Source organism: Paralichthys olivaceus, chromosome 17 (genome assembly GCF_024713975.1).
Source record: "Paralichthys olivaceus isolate ysfri-2021 chromosome 17, ASM2471397v2, whole genome shotgun sequence".
Classification (NCBI taxonomy): domain Eukaryota; kingdom Metazoa; phylum Chordata; class Actinopteri; order Pleuronectiformes; family Paralichthyidae; genus Paralichthys; species Paralichthys olivaceus.
The window spans coordinates 17,497,444-17,524,928 of record NC_091109.1 but is presented as its reverse complement, the minus strand read 5'-3'; the positions used below and the strand labels follow the sequence as shown (position 1 = coordinate 17,524,928).

The following is a 27,485-nucleotide window of genomic DNA, read 5'->3' as shown; positions in this document are numbered from 1 at the left end:
CGGCCCTAACTTGTGCTACTGAGGCACATTTTCTTTGATTGATGATTAAAATTGAGCTAAAATAAATATTTTATTTCCATGTTGTGTTACAGGTGTGTCCATACAGAGTGTATTGTCCAGACTGGGGAGGGCAGGGCAGGGTCTGAAAGTTACATCTGCTCCACCTGCAGGCATCAGGAGGAGGATATAATTCCAAACAGTCTAATCCCACTCAGTCCTACTCCAGCCCTGCCCATCAGTTCCACACAGGCATCACCTATTAGCATTTCTCAGCCACCAATCTGCAACCAGGATCCACCCATGAGTCCTTCCACTCATAGCCCAGTCCAGCTTGACTGCTTAGAGCCACCACAGAGTCCTACCAAAACCATGTGCACACCATTACTGCAAAGTCTTACATTATCTTGCCCTGACCCATCAGCATTGCAAAGTCCTTCACCTACTAATCCCAATTCATCAGAACTTCCTGAACCTACTGAACCTGATACTTCAGAGCTCCAACAAAGTCCTGCATCTACTCACCCTGACCCATCGGAGCTCCAAGAAGGTCTTGCACCTACTCATACTGATCCATCGGAGCTCCAACAAATTTCTACACCTGCTTACCCTGACTCATCTGAGCTCCAAGAAAGTCCTGCACCTACTCACCCTTATCCTTCAGTGCTCAAAGAAAGTCCTACCCCTAGCCACCCTGATCCACCCAATACCCAACAGAGTCCTGCACCTGCTAACCCTGATCCTTCAGAGCTCAAAGAAAGTCCTGCACCTACTCACCCTGATCCTTCAGAGCTCCAAGCAAGTCCTGCACCTGCTAACCCTGATACTTCAGAGCTCCAAGAAAGTCCTGCACCTACTCACCCTGATCCTTCAGAGCTCCAAGAAAGTCCTGCACCTACTCACCCTGATCCTTCAGAGCTCCAAGAAAGTCCTGCACCTACTCACCCTGATCCTTCAGAGCTCAAAGAAAGTCCTGCACCTACTCACCCTGATCCTTCAGAGCTCCAAGTAAGTCCTGCACCTGCTAACGCTGATCCTTCAGAGCTCCAAGAAAGTACTGCACCTACTCACCCTGATCCTTCAGAGCTCCAAGAAAGCCCTGCACCTGCTCACCCTGATCCTTCAGAGCTCCAAGAAAGCCCTGCACCTGCTCACCCTGATCCTTCAGAGCTCCAAGAAAGCCCTGCACCTGCTCACCCTGATCCTTCAGAGCTCCAAGAAAGCCCTGCACCTGCTCACTCTGATCCTTCAGAGCTCCAAGAAAACCCTGCACCTGCTCACCCTGATCCTTCAGAGCTCAAAGAAAGCCCTGCACCTACTCACTCTGGTACTTCAGAGCCCCTAGAAAGTCCTGGACCTATGCCCCCTGATACTTTAGAGCTCCAAGAAAGTCCTACACCTATTTACCCTGGTACTTCAGAGCCCCTAGAAAGTCCTGGACCTATGCCCCCTGATATTTCAGAGCTCCAAGAAAGTCCTGCACCTATTCACCCTAATATTTCAGATCTCCAAGAAAGTCCTGCACATACTCACCCTGATCCTTCAGAGCTCCAAGAAAGTCCTGCACCTGCTAAGCCTGATTCTTCAGAGCTTCTAGAAAGTCCTGCACCTACTCTCCCTGATAGTTCAGAGCTCCAAGCAAGTCCTGCACCTACTCACCCTGATCCTTCAGAGCTCCAAGAAAGTCCTAAACCTACTCAACCTGATAGTTCAGAGCTCCAAGCAAGTCCTGCACCTGCTAACCCTGATCCTTCAGAGCTCCAGGAAAGTCCTGCACCTGCTCACCCTGATCCTTCAGAGCTCCAAGAAAGTCCTAAACCTACTCAACCTGATAGTTCAGAGCTCCAAGCAAGTCCTGCACCTGCTAACCCTGATCCTTCAGAGCTCCAGGAAAGTCCTGCACCTGCTCACCCTGATCCTTCAGAGCTCCAAGAAAGTCCTAAACCTACTCAACCTGATAGTTCAGAGCTCCAAGCAAGTCCTGCACCTGCTAACTCTGATCCTTCAGAGCTCCAGGAAAGTCCTGCACCTGCTCACCCTGATCCTTCAGAGCTCCAAGAAAGTCCTGCACCTGCTTGTCCAAGAAATTCTCTACAAATTCAGACATCATCTCATTCTAATCAAACAGAGCACCAAGTAATTGAACTGCCCTCTCATCCTGGTGCAACAGAGCTTGAAACAAGGTTGCAATTTTGCCATGATACTGCAGAACCTCCCTGTGGTATAGCATTGCTTCAACAAAGCCCTACACAGGCTTATTGTGGTCCAACAGAACTTCAAAAAGGAACTACACAACCCCAACCTGGTCCGGTTCAACTGCAACAAAGCCCTGCCCGTATGACTTCTACCCAGGCCCAGGATAGTCCTCGACAGCACAGTTGCCCCTCCACTAGCCCTACCCTGAATTCTACAGAGGAGCAGCCTCCAGCCACAGTGTCTCAGCAGAGTCCAACATGGGGTAGTCCCCTTCCTTGTGAACTTATGCACAGCCCTCCACCAAACAGTCAGTACCAGGAAGGGCATAGTCCTCCACAGCACAGCCCTCCACTTCAGATTTCCACACAGACACAGCGCCATAGACCATTTAGTCCTACAAACATCATCATCAACCTGCCTCAGCACAGCCCCCCTCAAAGATGGCATAGTTCTATGTCACATAGTCCTGCACAAGTTGGAGCCTCAACTCCACATAGTCCCATACAGGATGCTGAATCTACACTGGACCAGGAGAGCCCTGGATTATGCAACCCTACTCATCTGCAAAGTGGGACTGCACGGGACATTTCTACACTGAACCAGGACCCTTCACCAGTCTACTGTAGGTTGACCCAGACAGGTATACGACATACATTATCGAGGTCCATTTCAGCTCCTTGTAGCCCATCACTGTCCCCACTTAGACCCACACAGTGTAGTCTGTCGCAGCCTGCTAGCCCAGTAAAAGCCCACTCTGTACTGCCTCTTAGTCCTTTTCAGCTTACCCTGCTTCCCTCTCTGCGTACTGTACAGTCGAAAATCACTGACGAATCCACTGAAACCAATACAACAGGATTTAAGTCTTTGGAGCATAGCCCTACCCAGCTGAGTTCAAACATTAATGGCCAAACACCGGAAGGAAGCTCCAACTACGAACTGTCCACTGTTCCCACTGATGGCCATTGCACAGATGGCCAACTTCCAAACCAGCTTAGCCCTGTTCCAAGTAGCATGTGTAGCCCTGACCAGTCCAGCCCCACCCATGTCCCTGCACCAGAAAGCCTTGTTCACATTAGCACTTCAGCAGAACACAGTAGCCTAACTTTTTCACCTTGTGCTGGTGAAACTGAGGAAAATCCTCACCCAGCTAGCCACATTCATCAGAGGCCTTCTCATGACAGACTCTCAGGCTGCATGGAAGGTAAAGCTAGCCCCATACATATCCAAGCTAGGTCAGCTAGTTCTTTCCAAGCTAGTGCTAGCCCTACACAAACGAGTGAAATGCCTACTAGCCCTGCTAGCTCTATTCAGGCTTGTGCTTGCTCCATGCAAATTGAGACGAACCCTGCCCACGTCAGCCCTTTAGTTTCCAAAAGTAACCCCTCAGCCATATTGGCTGCACCCGTCCACCCCCCGGCTTGTCAGGATGAAGAGATTGAAGTATCTGTCAACCACCCAACTCTACTTATTCAGTCAGAAGCTGGTTATCTTGACTCCACTCCCGGCAGTCAAGCTCTTACAAATGCTACTAATACTGACCCAGTCCACACAGACACAAACAGTAGCTACAGTCCTATGGGCACCATAGATGCTCAAGAGAGAGATAGTGTTTGTAGTTTTTCGGAGCTCACACAGAATCAAATGAGCCAAAGACCCACACATTCTTTTCAGTCAAGTCCCTTACATGTCCAATCTACCTGCAGTTCTTCACAGACTACTCCTGCTAGCTTTAGTCCTCCACACTGTATGGTGACTGGTACTAGCTCAGCTACTGACCAAAGTCTGAGCAACATTACCTCAGACTGCAGTGGCCAGACAGGTCCTCACCTAGCTAGCATAATAGATGTTGGCATCATCCACAGTCCACCTAGGTCTAGACCTGCTGGTCAAGCTAGTCCTATTCACACACAGAGCACCTCTGATTGTGTCAACTCAGGTCCTCTCAAAAGGCAGAGTCCCTCATTAACTAACTTCTCATACAGCAGCCCTGCACGTACTTCTGTTGCTTGTGTTAGCCCACCTTACAGGCGAGCTCAGGCCAGTGAAACCTATCATAGCCCTGCAGGTAGCCCAAATCATAGCCCATCTCTCGACACTGGAACCAATTCTGGCCTTACGGCTCATCTGAGGCCCTCTATTGTTGGCTCGAATCCTGATATGGACACCTTGGCCAGTTCTATAGTACAGAGCTCTGTTCTTCCGAGTGCATTTCACCGTGATCCTGTTTCCGAGTCCTCAGGCAGAATCATGCAGATGAGTCCAGAACCTTCCAGTTCCCTACTTGATGATTTACCTGCTGCTAGCTTCAACCAGGCTAGTCTGAGCCAGGTTAACCAGTTCCCAGTTAGTCCTCACCCAGACCCTGACAGGTCAGCTCCTGAAAACCAACGAAAAACTGCCTTGGTAAGGCCCTTGTATCAAGGAGCGCCCCCTTCTGTTGATGTTACTTCAATTCAGGCTAGTGCCAGCCATGTCTATTCTAGCCCCACTCAGGATACCACTGCAATGCCTAACACTAGTCACACTAGTGAAACACCTGCTAGTCCCCCATCCCCTGCCCCCTCACAGTTCAGTCCTGCGCAGACATATTCCTCTCCTGCGCCACTCACTCAAGACAGCGCTGTGCACAGTAGCCTAGTTAAAAGTCCTGTTTGTGGTCCCGTGGATTTAGGTTATACACCGACCTCCCCAAGTCCTGGTCCTGTCAGTCCTGTACAGCCAGTAATTAGTCCCAGTCCTGTTCCCGATGCCACTATGAGGTGTGAGGCTTGCCCTGGTCCCACTCCGGTTAGCCCTACTCTTGCTAGTCCGTTGCAGTGTGAAAAAAGCCTTTGTCCTGGTCCTGTTAGCCCTGTTCAGTCTGACACTGGTCCTGGAAAACAGGAAGTTAGGTTTGGTTCCAGCCTGCAGCAAGACACAGAAACAGAGAGGAATTCTGCAGCCACTGAGGGTGAGTGTCAGGGACACTAAGACGTTTTTGTGTGTGTGTCAGAGTCTGTTGCATCATCTTAAACGTGCTGAGTTTATACATGTTTTTGTTTCTTCAGACATCAGCATGGTTGAGAAGCATAAGGTGGAGAAAAAGACTGAAGAGGAGGAGAAAGACAGTGAAGCTCCACAGCAGGAGGAGGTGGACGAAGTGCAGGAAGTGGTGGAGGAGGTGGCGTCTCATCAGATAACAAAGGAGATACCAGAAGAGCCTGTTGAGGTGTCAGAGGAGGAAGATGATCAGGAGCAGTTTCCTCCTAACACGGCTGTCTCCTCCCCCTCACTCCCTCAGCCAGCTCCTTTCCACCCCCTTCCTCCACACTCTGTCTCACCCCAACTGCAGACAGCCCACCACTCTGCATCCTCACCTTCTGCCTTCCCCCTCCTTGCACCACTATCTCCTCCTAGAGCCGGACCTCTTGATGACTCCCTTCCCAGCACTGCCTTACCCCCCTCCTGCTTCCCCTGCACTTCATGTCCTCCCTCTCCTCCTCTGGAGGACCTCCCCCAGAAAGGGAAGCAAACCAGTCAAGGAGAAGACGAGACTGGAACAGCAGCAGAGGCGGGGCTTGAGAATGAAAAGGTTTTCAGTCAATCACAGAGCCAAGTCAAAATTGTTGCCGAGGCAACAGAACCCACCAAAGATAAGCACCAGTCACTTGCTGAGCCTTCAGTGAGAGAGGAGGAGCCTTCTGAAATGCCCCAGCCTGAATCAGTCCGGACAGCTGCTCCTGAGGTGGTTGCTGGGCAACAGCCAATGAGGGAGAGGCAGGATGAGGAGGAGAAAGAAGAGGGAGATATGGATAGGATGGATGAAGAGGAGAGGGAGGGCGCCAAGCTAGTGGACCAATCAGATGTGGAAGAGGAGGAGCCAGTGAGCCCTGTGCTAGAGCTGGACTCCTCCTTTGACAAGGACGTGATGGAGCTGATGACCTCATCAACTCCTCCCCCCTCCCTCCTACACCTCTCCTCCCCCAGCCCGCCTCCCTCCCCCCGACGGGGGACTCTCAGGTTTCCTCCCTCCTCCTCCAGACCTTTAGATGACCTCTCCATCCGTCTCAGACAGTCTCCCTTCTCAACTGAGGCCTCCCCCGAAACCTCTCCCAGGAGAGATCTCATCACCCCACCTCCTCTCTCCCCACCCTCACCTTCTCCCAGGTCCCCCCCCTCTGCCAGAGAGTCTCCACCTCTGTCCCAGGTAACTCTACAAAACACACCGGTCACCATCTATTTCTGTTTCCTCCTCTTACTGAGGTGTCCTTCCTGTTTCCTCCTCCTGCTGACGTCTCCTTCCTGGTTCCTCCTCCTGCTGACTTCTCCTTCCTGTTTCCTCCTAATGACATCTCCTTCCTGTTTCCTCCTAATGACATCTCCTTCCTGTTTCCTCCTCCTACTGACGTTTCCTCTCCTACTGATGTCTCCTTCCTGTTTCCTCCTCCTCCTACTGATGTCTCCTTCCCGTGTCCTCCTCCTACTGTCATATCCTTCTTTTTTCCTCCTCCTAATGACGTCTCCCTCCTGCGTTGTCCTCCTATTAACTGACCTTGTGTGTGTTTTTTTTTTACCCCAGGCTCCTCCCATCACTGTGCTCCCCCTCACTCCTAAAATTGGAATGGGGAAACCGGCCATCTCTAAGAGGAAGTTCTCCCCTGGCCGAGCCAGGGTCAAACCGGTATGTGACCTTTGACCTGTACTGTGAAGCTAGCTCGACACATTCAGGATATTTTTCTATAATCTGGCTCGATTGAACGCACACAGTCAGGCTAAGTGGTCACATGACGCTGGTTATCAACTCGTTAAGTTAACTCAGGTTTTCACATGCACATTAAAATGTGCGTGGCTTACTGCATATGACCAATCACAGACATGGACAGTTTGTTTGACGGCCTCGTGTTTCACAACGAGGATCAAGTTACAACGCCCCCTGGTGGCATTTGGTTAAAATATATTACGTGGACACAATATAATAACGAGTGTGAAGAAGGCCATGAGATCTGAATCTGTTGTTTACTAACAAGACTGGAAGTGAAGAGTGGAAGTGAAGTGAAGAAACCTCTTGATGAGAAATGTTGAATCCCAGGATGTGGCCTTCATTTTTAGTATTTAATAAAATAATTTCACAGGATGAAGCTACTTAAAAGTTCAAAGTTCTAAAGTATGTGTGGTTCTCCTCCGCTAACACTCCCAGTACATCAGTATCAGTAAGTGAAGTACATGTAGACAGTCTGTGGTACTGTGAGTACTTTACTCCTACGGGTCAGGTTGGTTCTGTTGAAGCTCCAGCAGCTGACAAAGGTTCATCCTCTGAGGAGAATCTAGATCTTTCAGAAACTCCTCAGAGGATCTCAAAGGATCTTGTGGGTCTCTGAAGACCCTGGTCCTCATCAGAGACTGGAACGATCCACAGCAGCTCCACGATAAGAACATGATGTCATGGTTCAAAGCAACTATTTAGATTTTTATAGATATTATAGATTTAGTGTTAAATAAAATGATTCAGTCAGTTGAGTGGTTGAGTGAGTGGTTCTTGTTTTCATCGTCATTCTTGTCATCTTGCTAAGTTCAGTGTCAGGTTCAGCTGACGGCCGCTGTGACATCACCAGGGGGGTATCGCAGAGTAGCCCCACCCACACAGATTATGTTCCTCCTCATCCTCACTAATGTTGCATAATTAATTCTCACACACACACAAATATAAAGGAAAAGTGATTTAACCTATTCATATGACACCATGCTGTGTGTGTGTGCGTTTGTGTACTCCATATTGATTGACAGGTTGCATGTTGTCATGGTAACATCGTCTCATTGTCTTAGTTTTGCCAGATTTTTAGGTTTTCTTTCAGTTTGATGTTTTGTTTCGTGACTGTGGCATTTATGTAACTGCATTTTGTCCCCCCCCTTTTTCTTTGGCCTCCTTCACCTCAACCACTTCCCTCCTCCTCCTCCCTAACTCAGGGTTCGTGGAGTAGTCGCAGGGTGGTGAGCCCCCCCTCATCCTCCCAGGATTCCACAGGGGAGGGAGGGTGGGACAGCCCTAAGCCCCAACCACCGGACTCCCCCCTCTGGAGCATGAGAGTGGTAAAGAAACGCACCCTAATTCTGATAGGCTTAAAACTAATGCTGTGTTTACTCATTAACCCCCCCCCAACAAACTGTTAGGGTTCATTAATCCTTCCCCCCAAAACCACCAGGGGACGTTACATCAGGTTAAACATGGACCTCACAGCAGAAACAGTGCTGTGAAATAAGTTTGGGAACTAAAGTCAGTTTGGGACATTTGGGAACTGAACATTTGGGACGTTGATAGACAAAAGTTCTTGAATTTTTTTCCAGGTCAGGGAGGGGGTCCCTGCTGATATCATTGCATTATCAGTACTTTCTAACAAATGTTTGTCACAAATGTCACTTTACTTTAATGTGACATTAAAGTAATTTAAGTGTTTTGATGTTACTCAGGGGCGTGGCTCAGGGTTTCCCAGCAGGAGGAGGTCCAGAGGAGGAGGTGTTGGAGGAGGAAGAGGAGGAGGAGGAGGAAGAGGAAGGAGCAGACTGAAGACTCAGGACAGTCTGACTGTGTCACCAGGAGTAAGAACACACACATACACGCACACACATACACACAGTCCAACATCTGATCAGCAGCAGATACTGATTACTGTTCTCTGTGTGTCAGTATGGGTACGTGGAACCGTTCCAGCCAAAGGAGGAAGAGGAGAACTCGATGCACAACACGGTGGTGATGTTCTCTACCTCCGACCACTTCACTCTCAGACAGGTATTCTCACCTGGACTCACCTGGAATCAACGTGTGATACTTTCAAAAGTAAAACATGGAACAATCTGACGTGTGTTGTGTGTGTTGTGTGTTGTGTGTGTGTGTGTGTGTGTGTGTGTCTGTGTGTGTGTGGACAGGACATGTGTGTGGTGTGTGGTAGTTTTGGTCAGGGTGCTGAAGGCCGACTGTTGTCCTGCTCTCAGTGTGGACAGTGTTATCATCCCTACTGTGTCAACGTCAAGGTCAGTACACGCACACACTGATAACTGTTCATCAATCAATACTGATCAGTGATTGATTGATTTTTAATATGAGTTCTGTCTCTAGAAAGTCTGTAATCAGATTATTCTGTGTTCAGGTTACGCGGGTGGTCCTGACCAAAGGGTGGCGCTGTCTGGAGTGTACGGTGTGTGAGGCCTGTGGCGAGGCCAGCGACCCTGCACGACTGTTGTTATGTGACGACTGTGACATCAGCTATCACACCTACTGTCTAGACCCGCCCCTCCACACGGTACCTAAAGGAGCCTGGAAATGCAAGTGGTGCGTTCACCTGTCCGTCATCTGTCTGTCCTCTGTTTGTCCACCTGTCTCCTGTCCCTCTCCTGTCTGTGTGTCTGTTCTTCTCTCTAACAGCATAGTGTGTTTCGTCGTCAGGTGTGTGTGGTGTGTTCAGTGTGGCTCTGCCTCCCCTGGGCTGCACTGCGATTGGCAGAGTAACTACAGTCGCTGTGGACCATGTTCCAGTCTGAGCCGCTGTCCGCTCTGTCAGAGACACTACACACAGGATGACCTCATACTGCAGTGTCAGCAGTGTGACAGGTAACATATACCCACAATGCCAGGCGTAACCATAGTGACAGTGATGAGTTTCAAACAAAAACATATCAGTGTGGGTGCAGGCTAAATAACTCATTACCGTAACCCATTGACATGACCATCCGTCCTGTGTGTGTGCGCTTGCACAGGTGGGTCCATGCTGTGTGTCAGGGTCTGACCACTGAGGATGAGGTGGAGGTCGCTGCTGATGAAGGTTTCGACTGTTCGCTGTGCAGGTCACATGGTCGCAGCTCGTACGGTAAAAACACGAATCTCATATTTGGGTTGAAGTTCTTCAATCAAGCTCATACTGTGTAGGCATAACACTGTATGTGTGTGTGTGTGTGTGTCTGTCTCAGGGTGCTCAGACAGTTTTGATTCTCCCTTCATGGCTCAGATTGTCTCCAGGATGAGAGAACCAGGTGAGAAACGCTGCTCGTTCACCTTTACCATTTTCAGACATGAGCTCCAGGTAGAATCCAGAGTTTCTCCAGACTTCGTGTTTCAAAGCTGAACAACTCAGCAGCAGGTTTTCTGCTCAGACTCGTTCACAACAGCTTCAAACCCTCCTCATTCTTCAGGTGAGAGGTGGAGCAGACAGACAGGAAGTGATCATGTGATCATGTTTACATCACCTGACACCGTCGTCAGCTCTTATCACTACAATATATACTGAAGCTCTGTTTATTGTGTAGCATTAACCCTGTATTTAATATTCCATATCCTTTAATATTGCATGTTAATGTTATTCATTGATATCATTATATACAAATACTTATTATCATTTGTGTGTAGAAACAAAGACCTACACTCAGGACGGAGTTTGTCTCACAGAGTCGGGTCTGTCTCACCTCCAGTCTCTGGTTGAACCTCTGACGTCACCGCGCCGGTATCGCAGGTAAAGTCGCTGCCCTCATGTTCTTGCTGGTCTTTGTGATGAGTCATCACACTGATCAGTTGTTTCCTGTCTGTAGGTGTAAACCCAAACTGAAGCTGAGGATCATCAACCAGAACAGTGTCTCTGTCCTCCAGACCCCACTAGACCCCGACCACCCTACTGAGCTTGATCACAGAGGTCAGACGTCACTCACATGAAACACAAATTTGTCTTTTTGTACTTGTTGGGCCTGTCACTGAGATGATGCAGGTTCACAGAACAACAGTCAGGTGGTTCATATCATCTATTCATGGAAATTTAGACATTAAGATAACAATGAGGCAGCGTTTGCGAGTCCAGCTGGATGATCGGATGTTTACAAGCTCATCAGACACAGCAAAGTGAAGTCATCATGGTTTTATGTTTTTAGTCTCTCTCCATGGTCGGGAGGATGTCGAGGTAAACACGAGAGATAATCCAGCAGGAATGTCTGTTTGTGATTTGCTGATGCAGCGATTTCCTGGTTGACGTGGTGGTGTGTGTGTGATCTTCAGGTGACTTGGAGTGTGAAATGAAATCTGACTCCAGCCCCGAGCGAGATCATGCCCGTGACAATGACGTCACCAAGGAGCCTGAAGTTATCGACGGCAACAAGAAGAGGAAGAGGAAACCGTACAGGCCTGGTGAGGAGCTGACCGATAACTGGGGTTAAAGTGTTAAATCACAGATAATGTCCATGACAGCGAGGACGTAAAGGAAGTGGTTAAACGAATTATGAGACGTGACATATTTTACAGTTTTAATCTTGCTTTTCTGGGACAGCAGGGAATAGGTTGGAAATTGCATCCCAGTAGTCGGATTTTCCCACTGACGATAAACATGACAAACAACAGGAAGTAGAGCCGTCCAGCTCACATAGAGCTTCCTGTCTTTATCTCTACCCTTCTCTCTGTGACCCAGGTATTGGGGGGTTCATGGTGCGTCAGCGTGGAGGGAAGGCCGGTCCCAGCAGAATCAAACTGTGCAGAAAAGATTCAACAGAGACAAGGTTGAGCCGAGACGAAGGTGAGACACGCCCCTGCCTCCATAACAAGTTCAGGTTGATGTCACAAACACAGACCAACAACACGCAATTAAAACATTAATGATGTATGTTCCCATCAGGCCTGTTGGATGCTGATGTTGTCATGGAGATGGCATCTGCTGCTGACCAGGCAATGGAGAAGGCGAAGAAGAGGTACAGGAAGAAGAAGACGAAGCTGGAGGAGGCTTTTCCATCGTATCTCCAGGTAATGCACATTCTCACACACACACAATCACACAGTAAATCCCAGGGTACTGATTGGCTCTCCCTCTCGTCCAGGAAGCGTTCTTTGGTCGGGATCTTCTGGACCGGAGCCGGCAGGTGGACAGGAGGGCGGGGCCAGAGACAGCAGGCAGCCAGTTGGGAGCAGCAGTGGGTAAAATTAAAAGCCCTGCCCCTGGTATACATGGCCCCTCCCCCACCACAGTTTTAGCTGGTGCCATGGCAACCAACAATAAACAAGGAACACTGTGTGAGTTTTTTTTTTGTTCACAAAGTTACTTTCTCTTTTCAGTCAATTTATCAGCGGTTCGTTCATCATTTGTGTGTGTGTGGGTGTGTGTGGGTGTGTGTGTGTGGGTGTGTGTGGGTGTGTGTGGGTGTGTGTGTGTGTGTGTGGTGTGTGTGTGTTACCATCCAGCCATTTCAGAGGAAGCTCTAGTGGATCTGTCTGATGTCCTCAGCACTGACCCTCACATCCTGGCTACAGGACACACAGGTACACGTCACCATAGCTCCACAGTCACGCTGTTTCCTTTCGTCATGTGATGTTTTATGAAAAGTGGAATGACATTTCATCTTTCTCAACACGGTGTTGAACTCAGGAGTGGAATATTTCCAGCAGAGTGTTTTCTAACACCAGCAGCTGAGATAATAAGTGAGATGAGATTAAAAAGTTGAACTAGCTATGACACAGGCCACACACTTCATTTGTTTCTATATTTACTGACATTTATTGAAATGTATTTATTTGTAGATACGAGGAGCTGAAGCTGCACCTTCAGACTTGATGTTAGATTTTAATGTAAACATTTAACTTAATCTCCCAGAAGTTTTTCTGTTTCAGTCCCAACAGAAACATCACAGTGTTGTCCACAGGATGATGAGCATGAACGCTGCTGAGATGACTCACATCTTCCAACACGTCACAGCAAATTTCCAAACAGAAACTATTTTAATCAACCGACCACAAATTTAAAGTCTACTGTATGTTTAAAAAAGTCTTGACTTTAAAACTGATCCTTATTAGCAGTAAAGATAGTTCTGTGATATTTGTCAGCTGGTCAACAGAGGGCGCGACTGCTGGACAACTAAATCCTGACGCCACATGGCAGGAGAGTGAAGTGTTGCAGGCTGCACTTAAAAGTATTTAAAAAATATAACTCTGTATTTGTTTTCAGGTCAGTTCCAGGTGGAGCGCTCCCCCTCTCCATTTGGTAAGACATGATGACTCTTCTTCTCCTCCAGATAACACTGACTCTTCTTCTTCTCCAGAAATCACTGACTCTTCTTCTTCTCCAGAAATCACTGATCCTTCTTCTTCTCCAGATAACACTGACTGTTCCTTTTCTTCTCCAGATAACACTGACTGTTCTTCTCCAGATAACACTGACTCTTCTTCTTCTCCTCCAGATAACACTGACTCTTCTTCTTCTTCTCCAGAAATCACTGACCCTTCTTCTTCTCCAGAAATCACTGATCCTTCTTCTTCTCCAGATAACACTGACTCTTCTTCTTATCCTCCAGATAACACTGACTCTTCTTCTTCTCCAGAAATCACTGATCCTTCTTCTTCTCCAGATAACACTGACTGTTCCTTTTCTTCTCCAGATAACACTGACTCTTCTTCTTCTTCTCCAGATAACACTGACTCTTCTTCTCCTCCAGATAACACTGACTCTTCTTCTTCTCCAGAAATCACTGATCCTTCTTCTTCTCCAGATAACACTGACTCTTCTTCTCCTCCAGATAACACTGACTCTTCTTCTTCTCCAGAAATCACTGATCCTTCTTCTTCTCCAGATAACACTGACTGTTCCTTTTCTTCTCCAGATAACACTGACTCTTCTTCTTCTTCTCCAGAAATCACTGACTCTTCTTCTTCTCCAGAAATCACTGATCCTTCTTCTTCTCCAGAAATCACTGACTCTTCTTCTTCTTCTCCAGATAACACTGACTGTTCTTCTCCAGATAACACTGACTCTTCTTCTTATCCTCCAGATAACACTGACTCTTCTTCTTCTCCAGAAATCACTGATCCTTCTTCTTCTCCAGATAACACTGACTGTTCCTTTTCTTCTCCAGATAACACTGACTCTTCTTCTCCTCCTCCAGATAACACTGACTCTTCTTCTCTCTGTCTCTCTCTCAGCTGGACTGGACATCAGCTCCATGGCCGACGACTCGTCTTTGACCTCTGAGCCAACAGGAAGCGGTGGACAAGGCCAGAGGGCAGTGCAGGATGAACCTCTGGATGCTATCTTGAGTCCTGAGCTGGACAAAATGGTGACTGATGGTGAGTGGAACCAAAGAAGTTTTAGAAATTGTGTGTAGAAGAAATCCAGCAGAAAATGAACACACAGTTTGAGAGTATTGATTAGTTATTGATCACTTATTAATCAGTTCGTGATCAGTAACGTCTTTGTTTTGTTTCAGGCGCCATCCTCAACAAACTCTACAAAATCCCAGGTAAGACTGAGACTCATGCTCAACTGAAAACTGAAAACTGTCCACGAGCACAGTAAACTAATGTGTGTGTGTGTGTGTGTGTGTAGAGCTGGAGGGGAAGGACGTGGAGGAGGTGTTCACTGCTGTTCTCAGTCCAAACAGCAGCAACAACCAACACACACACAGTGCTGCTGGGAGCAAGACACCCACCCACCACCCAGGTACACTCACAGATTGTCTTAGATATTAATTTCATTATTGGTCCATCAGTTGTTTTTACAGTATTTAGACTGATCATTAGTGATGTCACAGTAACAAACACACTCTGTCTCTGAGCAGCTGCTCCGTTCCCTCGTCTGCCGCTGATGAATGGCCTGATGGGAGCTGCTCCTCACTTTCTAAACACTCCCATGATGACCAGCGGTGCTCAGGCTCCAGCAGGCTTTAGGATGCCCCCCACTGGAGGACCTGTCCTCAATGCATCCACAGGCCCAGCCCCTGTGCTGACATCAACCAATCAGCAGTCAGCTGGAGAGGGCGCGCAGGATGTGATGTCGACAGCTCAGAGGGGCATGTTGAAGTGGGAGAAAGAAGAAACGCTGGGAGAGCTTGCTACTGTCGCCCCTGTCCTCTACTGTAATACTAACTTCCCCCAGCTGAGGGAGCAGCATCCTGGTATGTATATTTGTGTGTGTGTTTTATTTATATATATATATATATATATACACACACACACATATACACACATATATACACATATAAAACAACAACACATAAAACAGTTCAGTATAAATAATAACAATTGAAATCACCATCAATGACTTTGTTTGTGATCACTGCTTTATTGTGTGTGTCTGTGTGTGTCTGTGTGTCAGACTGGTCTACCAGAGTCAAGCAGATTGCGAAGCTGTGGAGAAAAGCCAGCTCTCAGGACAGAGCACCCTTTGTGGTGAGTGTGTAGATATTTTATCATTTACTGGGATTTGTTTTCATGAGATATTCTATATATTTTAATTGATGCAATAATAAACATGTTTATTTTATATGTATATATTATTTATAAATGAGTGTATGACATGTGACTTTGTGTGTGAATGGGTGAATGGCAGTAAAATGTACTGCAAAGTGTTTTGAGTGGACATCAAGACAAGAGAAGTGCTATATAAATACAGACCATTTACCATTGAATGTACTTTATTTTTTTATGTCATCACTCACATGATCCTTGAAGACAACCACAGGGGTCTTGGCCATTGACTGTGGGACTCTCTGAGGTTCACTCTGAACAAAGTCCTCACAACATTTATAACTCAAGTTATTAGACATTAATGCATCATGTCCAACAGTAAAGAACAAAACAACCCAAAGTGTTGGATCGTTCATGTCTACGTGACTGATTCTTCTTTTAAAACTCTTCTGTTTCCTCAAGACATCTTCATCAACCAGTTCAGAATGCTCAGTCGCAGGAAGTGCTTTATTCTGGTATCGTTACATGTGGCATCCTGTCTAGACCATCCATGTGAACGAGGTGTTTTCTCTCTCTGGCAGCAAAAAGCTCGGGACAACCGAGCGGCTCAGCGCATTAACAAGGTGCAATTGTCCAATGACCCACTGAACCGCCACCCACCCCCTCAGCCGCCGCCGCCACCTCCGCCACCTCCTCAGCTGGGACAGTATGACCCCATGTCCATGGACATGGAGGGGAATTTCAAGGACTCACTGAGGCCCAAAGAGTCAGAGCAGGAGCAGGAGTGGAAGTTCAGACAGGTGAGCATAGTTTGAGAGTTTGTCTTGAACACATCATCCTGAGAGGAAACCAACACCGGGTCGTATTGACAAATGTTTGATTCCAACACACTGATCAGAAATAATCAGACATATTGTTTCTTCACACGTTGACATCATAATAATGTTTGATCTCGTTTTCAGTTCATACAAAAAACCACAGAATCTCTGGCTTACTGTTTCCACCACAGTTTTAAAAACACGTGTTTCACCTGCAGCTCGCTGTGACAGGATGGTGTTGGTTTCCCGCTCTGAGTAGTAACCATGGTAACCCTCATGCTGCATGTCATGGCTGTAGAGACAGATGAGAGTGGATGGCGTCACATAACTGTAACTGGGGCATGAGAGTCTATAAAGTGTGTGCGTGTGCACGTGTGTGTGCACGTGTGTGCGCGTGGGTGTGTGTGGGTGTGTGCGTGCGTGTGTGTGTGTGTGTGTGTACCTGCTGAGCCTCAGTCACTTACACTAATGTCTGATGTAATTGTCATTGAAAAGGGAGAGGTTAAAGACAGATGGGGAGCCAGTAAGAAGAGGCAGGAAAATCTCCCCCAAAGCAAAGTCCTAAAATCACCAACAGATAAAGATTGTCCTCACCAGGCACCTGTAGCAGGAGGTGACAAACCAGCTCTGGTAAGATTTCAAAGTGAAACTGTTTGAAGCAGACTTCCTGGATGATCCTCTGAAATCCTCTTCCTGTTCCGAGTCAGTGCCGAGCTCGTCCACACACGCTTTAGATTTCACTCTGATAACCTGGAGTCTATACACGGTTCACACACGGTATACACACAGCGGAGGGGGAGGGAAAGCGAGCATTAACAGCTGCCATGTAGAAACTGATGATCACACCTGACACACCTCTCTCTCTCTCTTTATCACTCTCTCTCTATCACTCTCTCTCTCTCCCTCTATCACTCTCTCTCACTCTGTCTCTCTTTCTCTCTGCCCTCGCAGCAAATGCGTCAGAAGAGTAAACAGTTGGCGAAGATTGAGGCGACTCAGAAGTTGGAGCAAGTGAAGAATGAGCAGCTTCAACAGCAGCGTCTGTTGGCAAGTCAGCATCTGATTGGTCAGCTGTCACCGGAGAGCGGCAGCCGCAGCCCCATATCCCCCATGCAGCAGGAGCCAGCCTCTCCCGTCCACCCCCCTGCACACCCTAACCCCAGGGAGGGTCCGTCGAGGCAGCAGCCGCTCCTGCAGGGGGCAGGGGAGAGTTCAGGGCTGGCCGACAACGTCTTCCTCAGACCTCAAGCTCCACCCCCCTCTGGCTTCTCCTCACTCCCTCACTCCCCTCACCCCTCCTCCCCTCTCCATCAGCCCCCATCCTCCCCCCAGATGTTCTCTCCGCCCTCCTCCCGTCCCTCCTCTCCGTGGGATCCTTATAGTAAATTAGCAGGGACGCCCCGCCCCTCTGCCTCCCAGCCCGGTGGTCCACCACCCCACCAGCAGCAGCGCCGTAACTCCCTTAGTGCCTCCCCGGCTCACGATGCCTTTGGTTCTCCCGGTCGTTCCCCCGACTCCAAAGCCTGCGATATCTCCTGGGGCCTTGGCACTGCATCAGGTAACTTCAACAGTTTCCTCCTGCTGATGCCTCCATCTTGTTTCCTCCTCCTGTGACGTATCCCTCTCTTTCTCCCCCCAGGTCTCCAGCAGAGCAGACCGGGTATGATGAGCCCTCATTCTGGCTCCGCCTCTGACCATGCAGTCAGAAACGTCGGTGTCCGAGCAGCTGAAACCTTCCAGAGGACTCCACATAACAGCAGTAACCTCCGTGTGGCGGCTGAATTGTACGGGCGGGTCGGTGAACTGGTCCAGAGTGGGGTGTTTAAAGCCCCCATGCCCCCCCAGCAGGAGATGTTTGGAAACACGGGGGGAGGAGGAAGGAGGGACCCTTCCAGGCCCACAGACCTGGGCTTTGTCCTCCCCCAGACACTGGACCCTTCCTTCCCCTCCAGTCCACTATCAGGGCTGGGCTCCCCCCACCGGAGCCCCTACGCCCAGACGCCCGGAACCCCCAGACCCGACTACAGCCAGCAGATCCCTGACCCCTTCACCCAGCAGTCACCTTTGACCTCCAGACCCTCTCCTGACCCCTACACTAACCCTCTGGCCCCTGGTACACCACGTCCACACTCTGACCCATCCTACCTCACCCCCCCTCCCACGCTGCGACTGGACCAGTTCAATCAGCAGCCCTCTACACGCCGTCCATCCCCCTCCCACCCAACCCTTGACCCTTACAACTCCAACCCAGGGACGCCCCGCCCCTCTGTCTCTGAGCGTGTCCCTCGATCACCAGGGAGTCAGCGGAGCACTGACCCCTACACCCAGCAACCATCCACACCGAGGCCGCAGAAGGGCCCTGAGTCCTTCATCCAAGCCCCAGTGGAGAACTTCACCCCTCTGGCCCCAGGAGAGACCTTCACCCCGACCCCCCACCAGGTACGTGGGGTCTGTACTACAGTTCACACATCTCTCCTGCAGTGTACACAAGTCAGAGTCACAACAGTCACAATTTTTCTCCCTTCAGTCTCCAGGAAAACAACAGGACTCTTTTCCCAGAAGCAGTCAGACCCCAAAGCACCCTGGGATGCCAGAAGACAGTTTCCCTGGTCAAACTCCAGGCCACGACCCCTTTGAGCAGGGTCACATGACACCAGGCCTTTCACAGATTGAGAAGACAGCAGCCAATGAAATGGCAGTGCTGGGTGTGGCCTCTCTAGATGGACCAATGAGCATTCTCCCGCAGCCTGGTGACTCAGAGGAGAAGTTGCGACAGGTAAGACAGGTGATTCACTTCTGTACTGTGTTCCGCTGTGTTCTACTGTGTTCCGCTGTGTTCTACTGCATATTCTCTCTGCTCCGGTGCAGCGTCAGCGGTTGCGTCAGCTCATCCTGAGGCAGCAGCAGCAGAAATGTGCATTACGTCAGGAGAAAGGTCTCCAGGAACCAGCTTCAGGACCACCTTCATCTCTTACTGTTCCACCTGCTCCTGGTTCAGGGACACCCCGTCACTGGTCTCAGGACGACCCTTCAACTCCTCCAGCAGAATTGTTTGCACGCCCCCCACCTCCCTACCCCGGCACTGTGAGACCTGGTGGTCTGGCAGTGGCTCCAGTTTCGAGCTTCCCTGGAGGTTTCTCAGGGGAGCAGCAGAGAAGCTTCACGCCCAGCGATGCTCCGTTCCCCAGGCAGAGCTTCCCCAGAGAGCTGGGTGTTAGAGGACCGGTCCTGAGGTGAGAGGATAAACCAAACCTGGTCGTGAGGTGATGTGATGATGTGGTCTGAACTCATCTCTTCCCTTTCTTCAGGTTCACTGTTCCTCCAGGAGCTCCAGTTCCCCAGGACTCATTTTTGCGACCTCCCCAGGGTTCGTTGCCTGGTTCTGGGCTCAGTGGAGCAGAGGGAGTCCCGGTCCAGATGAGGAGGCCGTTGACTGGAGAGTTCACTGGCAACCGACCCCTCCCCAGTCCTAACGCTCTCCCACCCATGATACCAGGTTAAGCCTAGTTTATGCTTCTGCGTCGCGTCGACGCCGTACCTACGCCGTAGGTCATTGAGCATTCGAAGTTCTGCGTCGAGGGAACGCGTTGCTCTGCAATTCACCGCCATGCCGCTAGGGGGTGTAGCGGTGTGTTTGTGTGGTTATAGCCGAATCCTCGCTTTTTCTTCCGTAAAGTAAACAACAGTAAACAATGGCGACCGAGGTGGAGCAGCTGTTTTTGTTGTTGGAGCTCATCAATATTGAAGAACAAATGCTTATATTGCAAATGTTGAAGCGCAAGCTACAAAGAAAACGTTTGCGGAGGTGGTTTTTACGACGAGGAAGAAAGACCGGAAAAGCAACTGCCGGAACTTACGTTCTGAGCGGACCAATCACAGCGCTTACGGTCCGCGTCGACGTCCGCGTAGTTAGGATTTTTGGGAGGCGCACGTCAGGCTACGGCGTAGGGGTCTGCGTCTACGCCGTAGCTACGCCGTAGCTACGGCGTCGACTTGACGCAGAAGCATAAACTAGGCTTTAGAGACGCCTCATCGACTGTTTGATGGAATAACAATCAATCAATTAAAACAAAAACTGAAAAGAGTGAAAATAATGTGTTAAGTTTTGTCATCTTCTTGACTCTGTTGTTGTATTTGTATATTGTGTTTGGTACTTTAATTAAATGATTAAAGTACCAAAATTCACAAGATTAAATATCTTGGTATTTTACAAAGACGCTGTTTCTGCTCCTGCCTACCTGCTCAGGTGTCCCCCAGCCGTTCCTCCCACGTTCCCTCCCCATCCAACAGCACAGCATCAGGGGACAGCCTTACATCGAGCTCCGACACCGGGCCCCTGAGAATCGCCTGAGGCTGCCCTTCCCTCCACCTGAGGCCCCGCTGCTGCACCCCAGAGACCCACAGCTGTCCAGCGTCAGGCCCAGTCAAGGTCCTAGGATGGGCGAGATCCCTCTGGGCGTGCAGATGGTGATTGCGGGTGGCGTGGAGCAGCTGAACCAGCAGCACCTCAGCCACACGACAGCTCTGACTCAAAGTGGCCCAGAGTCAACTCTCCCAGTGGCTGAGGGGATTGAGGAGCACCTGGAGGGGGAGGAGTCTGCTGTGAAAGACCTTGAGGATGTGGAGGTGAAAGATCTGGTCGACCTCAACCTGAACCTCGACCCTGAAGACGGTATGAGTCACATCAGTTTGGCAGAAGAATGAGATCAGCAGGGTGATGTTTAGACTCACCATGATATGTGATTACTCGTGAGGTAGCACTGAGTACTCATGAGTCGGAAGTTCCAAATATTGATGATCAGTGAAACGGGGAACAATAAGAATACAATATTTAATTCAGACTCAATCAATGATATTGAACCTGTCAGTTCTTCTCATCTCTCCCGTTCTGGATCTGTTTCAGGTAAAGAGGACCTGGATCTGGGTCCTAACGACCTACATCTTGATGACTTCCTGCTGTCCGGTAAGTTTGACCTGATCGCCTACGCTGACCCGGAGCTCAATCTGGAGGACAAAAAGGACATGTTCAACGAGGAGCTGGACCTCGGGGAGCCGGATGACAAGGACGGGGGAGAGAGGAGTGATGTTGCAGAGGGGTCCAGAAGGACAGATAGCCACTTCCACCCGACGGCCCAGGTTAAACAGGAAGTGAAGGACTGCGTTAAGATAGAAGTTAGAGACGATCCCTCAGCAGACCTGCACCTGACAACACAACCTGGAGCTGTCGCCAGAACTCAAGGACCCCCAGGAGCTCCAGGGACCAAGGCAGCAGGCTCCAGCCAGGTCGGCTCCTCTGCCCTTCTCGCCAAGGTGAGAGCATCTCTCATTGTGTTACAAGAGCTGATCAATAACAGAATAAACACCTCGTCAATAATTTGACAAAATAAGTTGTTTTGATTATCGTGTTTTCTTCCCTCCAGGAGAAGGTGGAGGACTTGGGGGTCGTTCCTGCTCTTCAGGCCCATGAACTGGCTCCGATGTCAGTCATGGCTCCTAGGGTTCAACCCCCTGCAGCTGCAGGTGAACAGATCAGTTTTTATTGATAGATTATTGATCTGTGTTGATTGAGTTGATGAAATTAAACCACAATGTCTCATCTGTCACCTCGTCTCTAGGGCAACCATCCGTCTTCCAGCAGCAGCAGAGACCCTTTGGACCCTCGTCCCTCCTCACCCCTCATCCACTCGCCGTTCAACCCCCCCAACACCATCTCCTTCTCAACACTCAGAACCAACTTCCACACCTGGGAGCGTCCACTCAGAACCAGATGCAGAACCTAAGCAAAGCTCGGCCCCTGCTCTTGGAGGAGCAGCCCCTCCTCCTGCAGGAACTCCTGGACCAAGAGCGTCAGGAGCAGCAGCAGCAGAAACAGATGCAGGCACTGATCCAACAGAGGTCCACCTCAGACACTCTGTTCCCCAACATAGGTAAGACCTGAACCCTGTCACATTTTCAACTGAGTCTCAGCTTCACATTCAAACCTCTGATGAACATACACAAACCCAGGTTCACTCACATCTGCTGTGTGTGTGTGTGTGTGTGTGTGTGTGTGTGTGTGTGTGTGTGTGTGTGTGTGTGTGTGTGTGTGTGTGTGTGTGTGTGTGTGTGTGTGTGTGTGTGTAGAAGACTTCGACTCCATCTCAGACCCCATCATGAAGGCTAAGATGGTGGCTCTGAAGGGCATCAACAAGGTGATGACTCAGGGAAACATAGGACTGAACCCGATGGTCATCAACAGGTATGACCTCTGATCAGGAGGGGGAGATAAATGTCTAGTATGATCACATCGTGTTCCTGTGGACACTGACTGTGTTTGTGTATCCGTCAGGTTTCAACAGCCTCCAGCTTCAGGGGACCCGGTTCCAGAGGAGACACCACAGCCTCCACACCTTGCTGGACAGGTGAGCAGAACTGCAGCATATAGACACAGTGATCGTGGACAATCTCCTGCTGCGTTCTTCACAAGTGAGACACAAACTCCTTGTCATAAAAAGATCTACAGTGAAATGTACTGAGACCCTTCTCTTCCTCTTCCTGTCAGGACGAGAAATTGAATCCTCCTTTGGTGCGACCGAACCCGCCCAGCTTCGGCGCAGGCTTCGTCAGTGAGTATCCGCTGACTCTGTCACTGACTGTTAAATTTATCATGAACCCTGATTGGCTCATGAAATGAAAAATGTAATGTTTCTTGCAGATGAGTCTCAGCGGCGTCAGTATGAGGAATGGTTGGGGGAGACGCAGCAGCTCCTGCAGATGCAGCAGCGCCTCCTGGAGGACCAGATCGCTGCCCACCGCAAGGCCAAAAAAGCTCTGTCAGCCAAACAAAGAACAGCCAAGAAGGCAGGACGAGCTTTCGCCGAGGAGGACGTTGCCCAACTCCGCTCCATCACAGAGCAGCAGGGAGCGGTCCAGAAACAGCTAGAGCAGGTAAACGAATACACCTGTTGATCCATCAACGGTGCGACGGCAGCGCACAGGGACTCAGTGGAGGATTGATCCACTCATACACTCACACAATCTCTATAGTTGCTGTGTGATGATCAATGATGCACTGTGTGTGTCTTCAGATCAGGAAGCAGCAGAAGGATCATACAGAGCTGATCGACGACTACAGAGCCAAACAGCAGAGGGCGTTGCAGCCGCCAGCCACCCCCCCCATGATGCCCACAGAGGCAGCACCCATCCCCCAGACCCTGCTCTCCCAGCCCATGGTGCCCATGCAGCCCCACCCAGGTGGACCCACTCAGGCCTGCGTTACAAATGTCTCTCCTGGTTGGACTCCAGGGAGCACTGGTCCAGGGGCATTGGGGCAGAGGATGCCACCTCATCTGCCCCCTACCTTGCCTAATACCCCCCAGGCCTCCCCACACACCCAGACCCCAGTCATGGTGGCCGGCCTTGCCGCTCCAACAGCAGCCTTCAATGCAGGGCCCCGGGGCCCTTCTGGGGGTCCCACTGGAGCAGCAGGGGACGGAGCTGCCCCCACACCTCAGGTAAGACACCAGAGGCATAGGGATTTTCATCATGATCCAATAACCTGCTGATGAAATATGATGTTTTTCTTTCATGTCACGGTTAACATGAAGACATACAGTTGATTATTTAAACTCCGCCCTGTTTCTTGGCACTGCAGGTAAAGTTTGATGACAACAACCCGTTCAGTGAAGGTTTCCAGGAGAGAGAGCGGCGGGAGCGGCTGAGAGAACAGCAAGAGAGGCAGAGAGTGCAGCTCATGCAGGAGGTAACGCCCCTGGCCGTCATCAACCAGGACACGGGAAGTAGAGACGCAGCTCTTACTCTGTCCTTGTGCTCTCAGGTCGAGCGCCATCGAGCACTGCAGCAGAGAATGGAGCTGGAGCAGCAAGGCATCCTGGGAGCTTCCATGGGTACTGGGGTTGGAGTTGCACCTCGGGTCGTACAAACACCCGCACCTGGAGATCCTGCAGGGCCAGCCCCTGCCCCGGGGGCTGATAGTCTCTCACAGTTGCCTTTCTTCAGCTCTGAGCTGCCACAGGACTTCCTTCAGTCCTCCCCAGCACCCAGACCCCAGGGGGCGCCCTTCGCCCATCAGCCAGGCCTCCACCAGGGCCTCACAGGGCCCCAGCACCCAGGAGCTCACCCACTTCCTGCCAACCTCCAGACCAGACCCAGGCTCCCAGGATCAGTCGGACCCTCAGTCCAGGGACAGGTACGACCAGCTGGGATAGGCCCTTCAGGAATAACCCCCTCCAATCCTGGAGGTCCGGATGCTCGATTTGGACACGAGTCATCCTCGCCGGCGACCCCCCTTCCCAGCTCCTTTTCCTGCTCCTCCTCTGGTGCCCCCTCCCCCCTCATCCAGCTCTACTCTGATATCATCCCCAACGACAAACCAAAGAAGAGGAGGAGCAGGAAGAGGGACGGAGACGACATCATGGGGGGAGGGGGAGGTAGGACACCCCTGTCCTCCCACTCGGATGACATTACAGCCCCGCCCACTCCAGCGCTCTCTGACACTTCCTGCTGTACACCCACCCCGGGCAATGTGGACCTATCAGACGTGTCATTCAGTGGTCTGGCTCCGTCTTCGGAGCTGGAGAGGCAGCTGTCGTTCAGCGCTGCAGCCCAGCAGAGAGCCTCAGTCCTGGGCCTGGAGTGTCAGCGAGGCCCCCTGTCTGCGGCTCCTCTGGGAGTTAAGGTTTGGAGATGTCATATATTCTCAGTGTCTGATGTGGTGATGATGCTGCATGTGCTTTATTTTGATATGTCGTCTCTCCTGCAGGAGGAGCGGGAGGATGGTGGAGCCTGTGGGGCACATGTGGTGAAGATGGAGGAGGGAGAAGGCGAGGGATTCTCCTCCCCGTCCCCCCTCCATGGGTGGGGTAAAGAAGGAGATGGGGGGAAGGAGCTGCTCAGACATCTGCTGAAGGACAAGATGTCCCCCGCCATCACACCGTCACTCACCGGTCAGGCCCTGCCCAACGCCCGCCGCCAGCTCTCCAATGAGAGCGTCCGTTCTGAGGAGGAGGACAAGCCTGGTTCCTATGGCAACGTGGTGAGTAGAGGAGGAAAGTGTTAACTTGACCTACGCTCCGTTTAGCAAAACGTTTATTTTGAATTCACATTTAGTTTGGAGCATGACATCGTCTCTTATTGCTGCTGAGACGTTTTCCCCGACTCTCACCATTTCTTCACCGTTAACATGGCGAACTGTCCTGCAGGTGATGATGGAAGATGCGGAGCTGATGGACGCCTCCAACAGGAAGAAGATTCAGCGCAGTAAGAGACTCACTCGCCCTGAGAAAGACAGAGCTACTCCCAAATACAAGAGGAGGAAGAGAGAGGAGGAGGAGAAGACACTGCAGTCCTCCTCCTCTGACCCGCTAATGACACACCTCCGACAGGTACAATGACCACACCTCCTCCTCTCTTCTCTTTCTTGATCTTTTTCTTTCTCCTCACACTGAAACTAAACTCTTCTCGTTATCGACACGTGATCCTTGTACTTCACTCTTCATGTTACCTGTAAAATCTCCTCCCTCTCAGCTCTCGGTGCTGCCCCTCATGGAGCCGGTTCTGGGGGTTGATCTGAGTCTGTTCCCCCCATACGGCAGCTCGTCTCTGGGCAGAGACTCCAGGCTGAGCGGCTCCTTTGGGAATGCCTGCCTTGACGGAGTTACCGACTTCTACTCCCAGCTGATATACAAGGTACTACTGTAGTAGTACTACACTGATACTACCTGAGTACTACAGATAGATAGATGTTCTTTTGATCCCAATTTGGTTAATTATTGTATCTGAGCCGCAGGTCGAGGACATTTCACAAAAAGCTAAATAAAAGAGAAGAGGTGCAGAATTGCAGTATTTGTTTGGATCATGACTAAAGTAATAAATATGACTATAAGCTGTGCAGTAAAAAATGAATATGAATACATGACAATAAAAGGACCAGTTGTTGCAGCGTTATCTGAGCGTTCTGGTGTTAGAAACTATCAGAGGTGAGAATGGTCTTATTGCTGTGGGCAGGAAAGACTTCCTGTATCTGTCCACCAGGTGGTGGAGAGGGTGCTCCTGATGGTCCATGATGGATAACGTCAGCGTCCTCCTCTCCACCACCTCAAAAGAGTCCGGTTTGCAGCCGATGACGGAGCCACTTCTTAATCAGCACTTTGAGTCTGTCTGTGTCGCCGGCTCTGATGCCGCTCCCCCAGCAGAACACAGCAAAGTGCACTGGCTGCAACAGACAGAAGATTCCCCTCATCTTGTTGCACACGTTGATCTCAGCTTCCTCAGGAAATATTCTGCTCCTCTCTTTGTTGTAAACAGCAGCATCAACAGTAGTTGTACAGTCTGCCCTGAGTTATCTCAATATACTTCACATGTGACTCTCTCTCTCCCAGCAGAATAACCTCACTAACCCTCCCACACCTCCGGCCTCCTTGCCCCCAACCCCCCCGCCTGTCGCCAGGCAGAAGCTGGTGAACGGCTTCGCCACGACGGAGGAGCTGAGCAGGAAGGAGATCAGTGAGCAGGACGGTGAGAAGACAGACACTGAGTCTCTTCATCAAATCAAATATACTTTATTGTCTCGGCCAAAGGACAGATCGTGTAAGAATCAAGAATAATAATAATGCTGAATATTGACCCGGCAACATGATGCAACTTCTGCCTTTTTGATCTGCACAGTGACGCTGGTGAGCCACCGAACCGTCACTCTTAGCTGCGTCGTCTCTATATTCAGTCTGTGAGGGTCAGCTGGTCACATACTTCTGGCCACATCAAAGATAAAAAGCCACACCTTTTTTTTTCACGTGCAACTTTTTTTATGTTCTCAGTGAAAAGTTCATCAGATCTGAAGCAGAAAGGGGGAGGGCTGTTGGTTGTAAACCACGCCCACAAGACAGTAGATGTCCCCGCCTCTTTACCGACTCCACCCCACAACAACCAGGAGGAGCTCAGGTAAACTGACGACACCTCAGGTTTTGAAACTTTATTTACAAATAACATGAAGACAATAACTGAAGCAACGATAGAAAAACGTTAATGTAAAACTAATCTTGAATCTTCTTCACCTCAGGATCCAGGACTCGTCGGAGCGCAACAGCCCCGATGGCTATGTCCCATCGTCGTCTCCAGAGAGTGTGTCGGACGGTGAGATCAGCAGGTACCCCGACCTCTCTTTCATCAAACTGGAGCCACCATCGCCCTGTCCCTCGCCTCCAATACCAGTCATGCCCTGCGCCTGGGGAAAAGGTCAGTGACGTGAAAAGAAGCTGGGTCTGATGTTAATACTTAATAAAAACACTCCTCTTCTTCAACAT

General features: G+C 50.0%; 1 protein-coding gene across 10 annotated transcripts in view; it reads left to right on the top strand.

Annotated features, from left to right (window-relative positions):
- The window catches only part of LOC109647491 (histone-lysine N-methyltransferase 2C-like), a 43,347-nt gene that overhangs the window by 8,158 nt on the left and 7,704 nt on the right, over positions 1–27,485 (top strand). For 2 of the 10 annotated variants that reach the window (XM_069512119.1, XM_069512120.1), the window contains exons 13-59: positions 93–5,143; positions 5,241–6,379; positions 6,752–6,853; positions 8,137–8,259; positions 8,638–8,766; positions 8,855–8,956; positions 9,094–9,198; positions 9,315–9,496; positions 9,611–9,775; positions 9,922–10,031; positions 10,132–10,194; positions 10,568–10,670; positions 10,747–10,847; positions 11,204–11,332; positions 11,610–11,714; positions 11,814–11,938; positions 12,013–12,205; positions 12,374–12,451; positions 13,134–13,169; positions 14,105–14,248; positions 14,389–14,421; positions 14,508–14,621; positions 14,740–15,075; positions 15,276–15,349; positions 15,949–16,167; positions 16,681–16,815; positions 17,137–17,743; positions 17,825–18,624; positions 18,713–18,961; positions 19,054–19,418; positions 19,494–19,681; positions 20,432–20,857; positions 21,089–21,495; positions 21,606–21,705; positions 21,801–22,112; positions 22,309–22,423; positions 22,514–22,586; positions 22,727–22,790; positions 22,880–23,112; positions 23,253–23,678; positions 23,819–24,862; positions 24,947–25,219; positions 25,386–25,568; positions 25,711–25,872; positions 26,565–26,700; positions 27,000–27,123; positions 27,242–27,417. In XM_069512119.1, coding sequence (XP_069368220.1) covers positions 93–5,143; positions 5,241–6,379; positions 6,752–6,853; positions 8,137–8,259; positions 8,638–8,766; positions 8,855–8,956; positions 9,094–9,198; positions 9,315–9,496; positions 9,611–9,775; positions 9,922–10,031; positions 10,132–10,194; positions 10,568–10,670; positions 10,747–10,847; positions 11,204–11,332; positions 11,610–11,714; positions 11,814–11,938; positions 12,013–12,205; positions 12,374–12,451; positions 13,134–13,169; positions 14,105–14,248; positions 14,389–14,421; positions 14,508–14,621; positions 14,740–15,075; positions 15,276–15,349; positions 15,949–16,167; positions 16,681–16,815; positions 17,137–17,743; positions 17,825–18,624; positions 18,713–18,961; positions 19,054–19,418; positions 19,494–19,681; positions 20,432–20,857; positions 21,089–21,495; positions 21,606–21,705; positions 21,801–22,112; positions 22,309–22,423; positions 22,514–22,586; positions 22,727–22,790; positions 22,880–23,112; positions 23,253–23,678; positions 23,819–24,862; positions 24,947–25,219; positions 25,386–25,568; positions 25,711–25,872; positions 26,565–26,700; positions 27,000–27,123; positions 27,242–27,417 — 15,659 coding nt within the window. The remainder of the gene's footprint in view (positions 1–92; positions 5,144–5,240; positions 6,380–6,751; positions 6,854–8,136; positions 8,260–8,637; positions 8,767–8,854; positions 8,957–9,093; positions 9,199–9,314; positions 9,497–9,610; positions 9,776–9,921; positions 10,032–10,131; positions 10,195–10,567; positions 10,671–10,746; positions 10,848–11,203; positions 11,333–11,609; positions 11,715–11,813; positions 11,939–12,012; positions 12,206–12,373; positions 12,452–13,133; positions 13,170–14,104; positions 14,249–14,388; positions 14,422–14,507; positions 14,622–14,739; positions 15,076–15,275; positions 15,350–15,948; positions 16,168–16,680; positions 16,816–17,136; positions 17,744–17,824; positions 18,625–18,712; positions 18,962–19,053; positions 19,419–19,493; positions 19,682–20,431; positions 20,858–21,088; positions 21,496–21,605; positions 21,706–21,800; positions 22,113–22,308; positions 22,424–22,513; positions 22,587–22,726; positions 22,791–22,879; positions 23,113–23,252; positions 23,679–23,818; positions 24,863–24,946; positions 25,220–25,385; positions 25,569–25,710; positions 25,873–26,564; positions 26,701–26,999; positions 27,124–27,241; positions 27,418–27,485) is intronic. The other 8 variants (XM_069512125.1, XM_069512124.1, XM_069512128.1 and 5 more) reach the window with 8 other exon arrangements.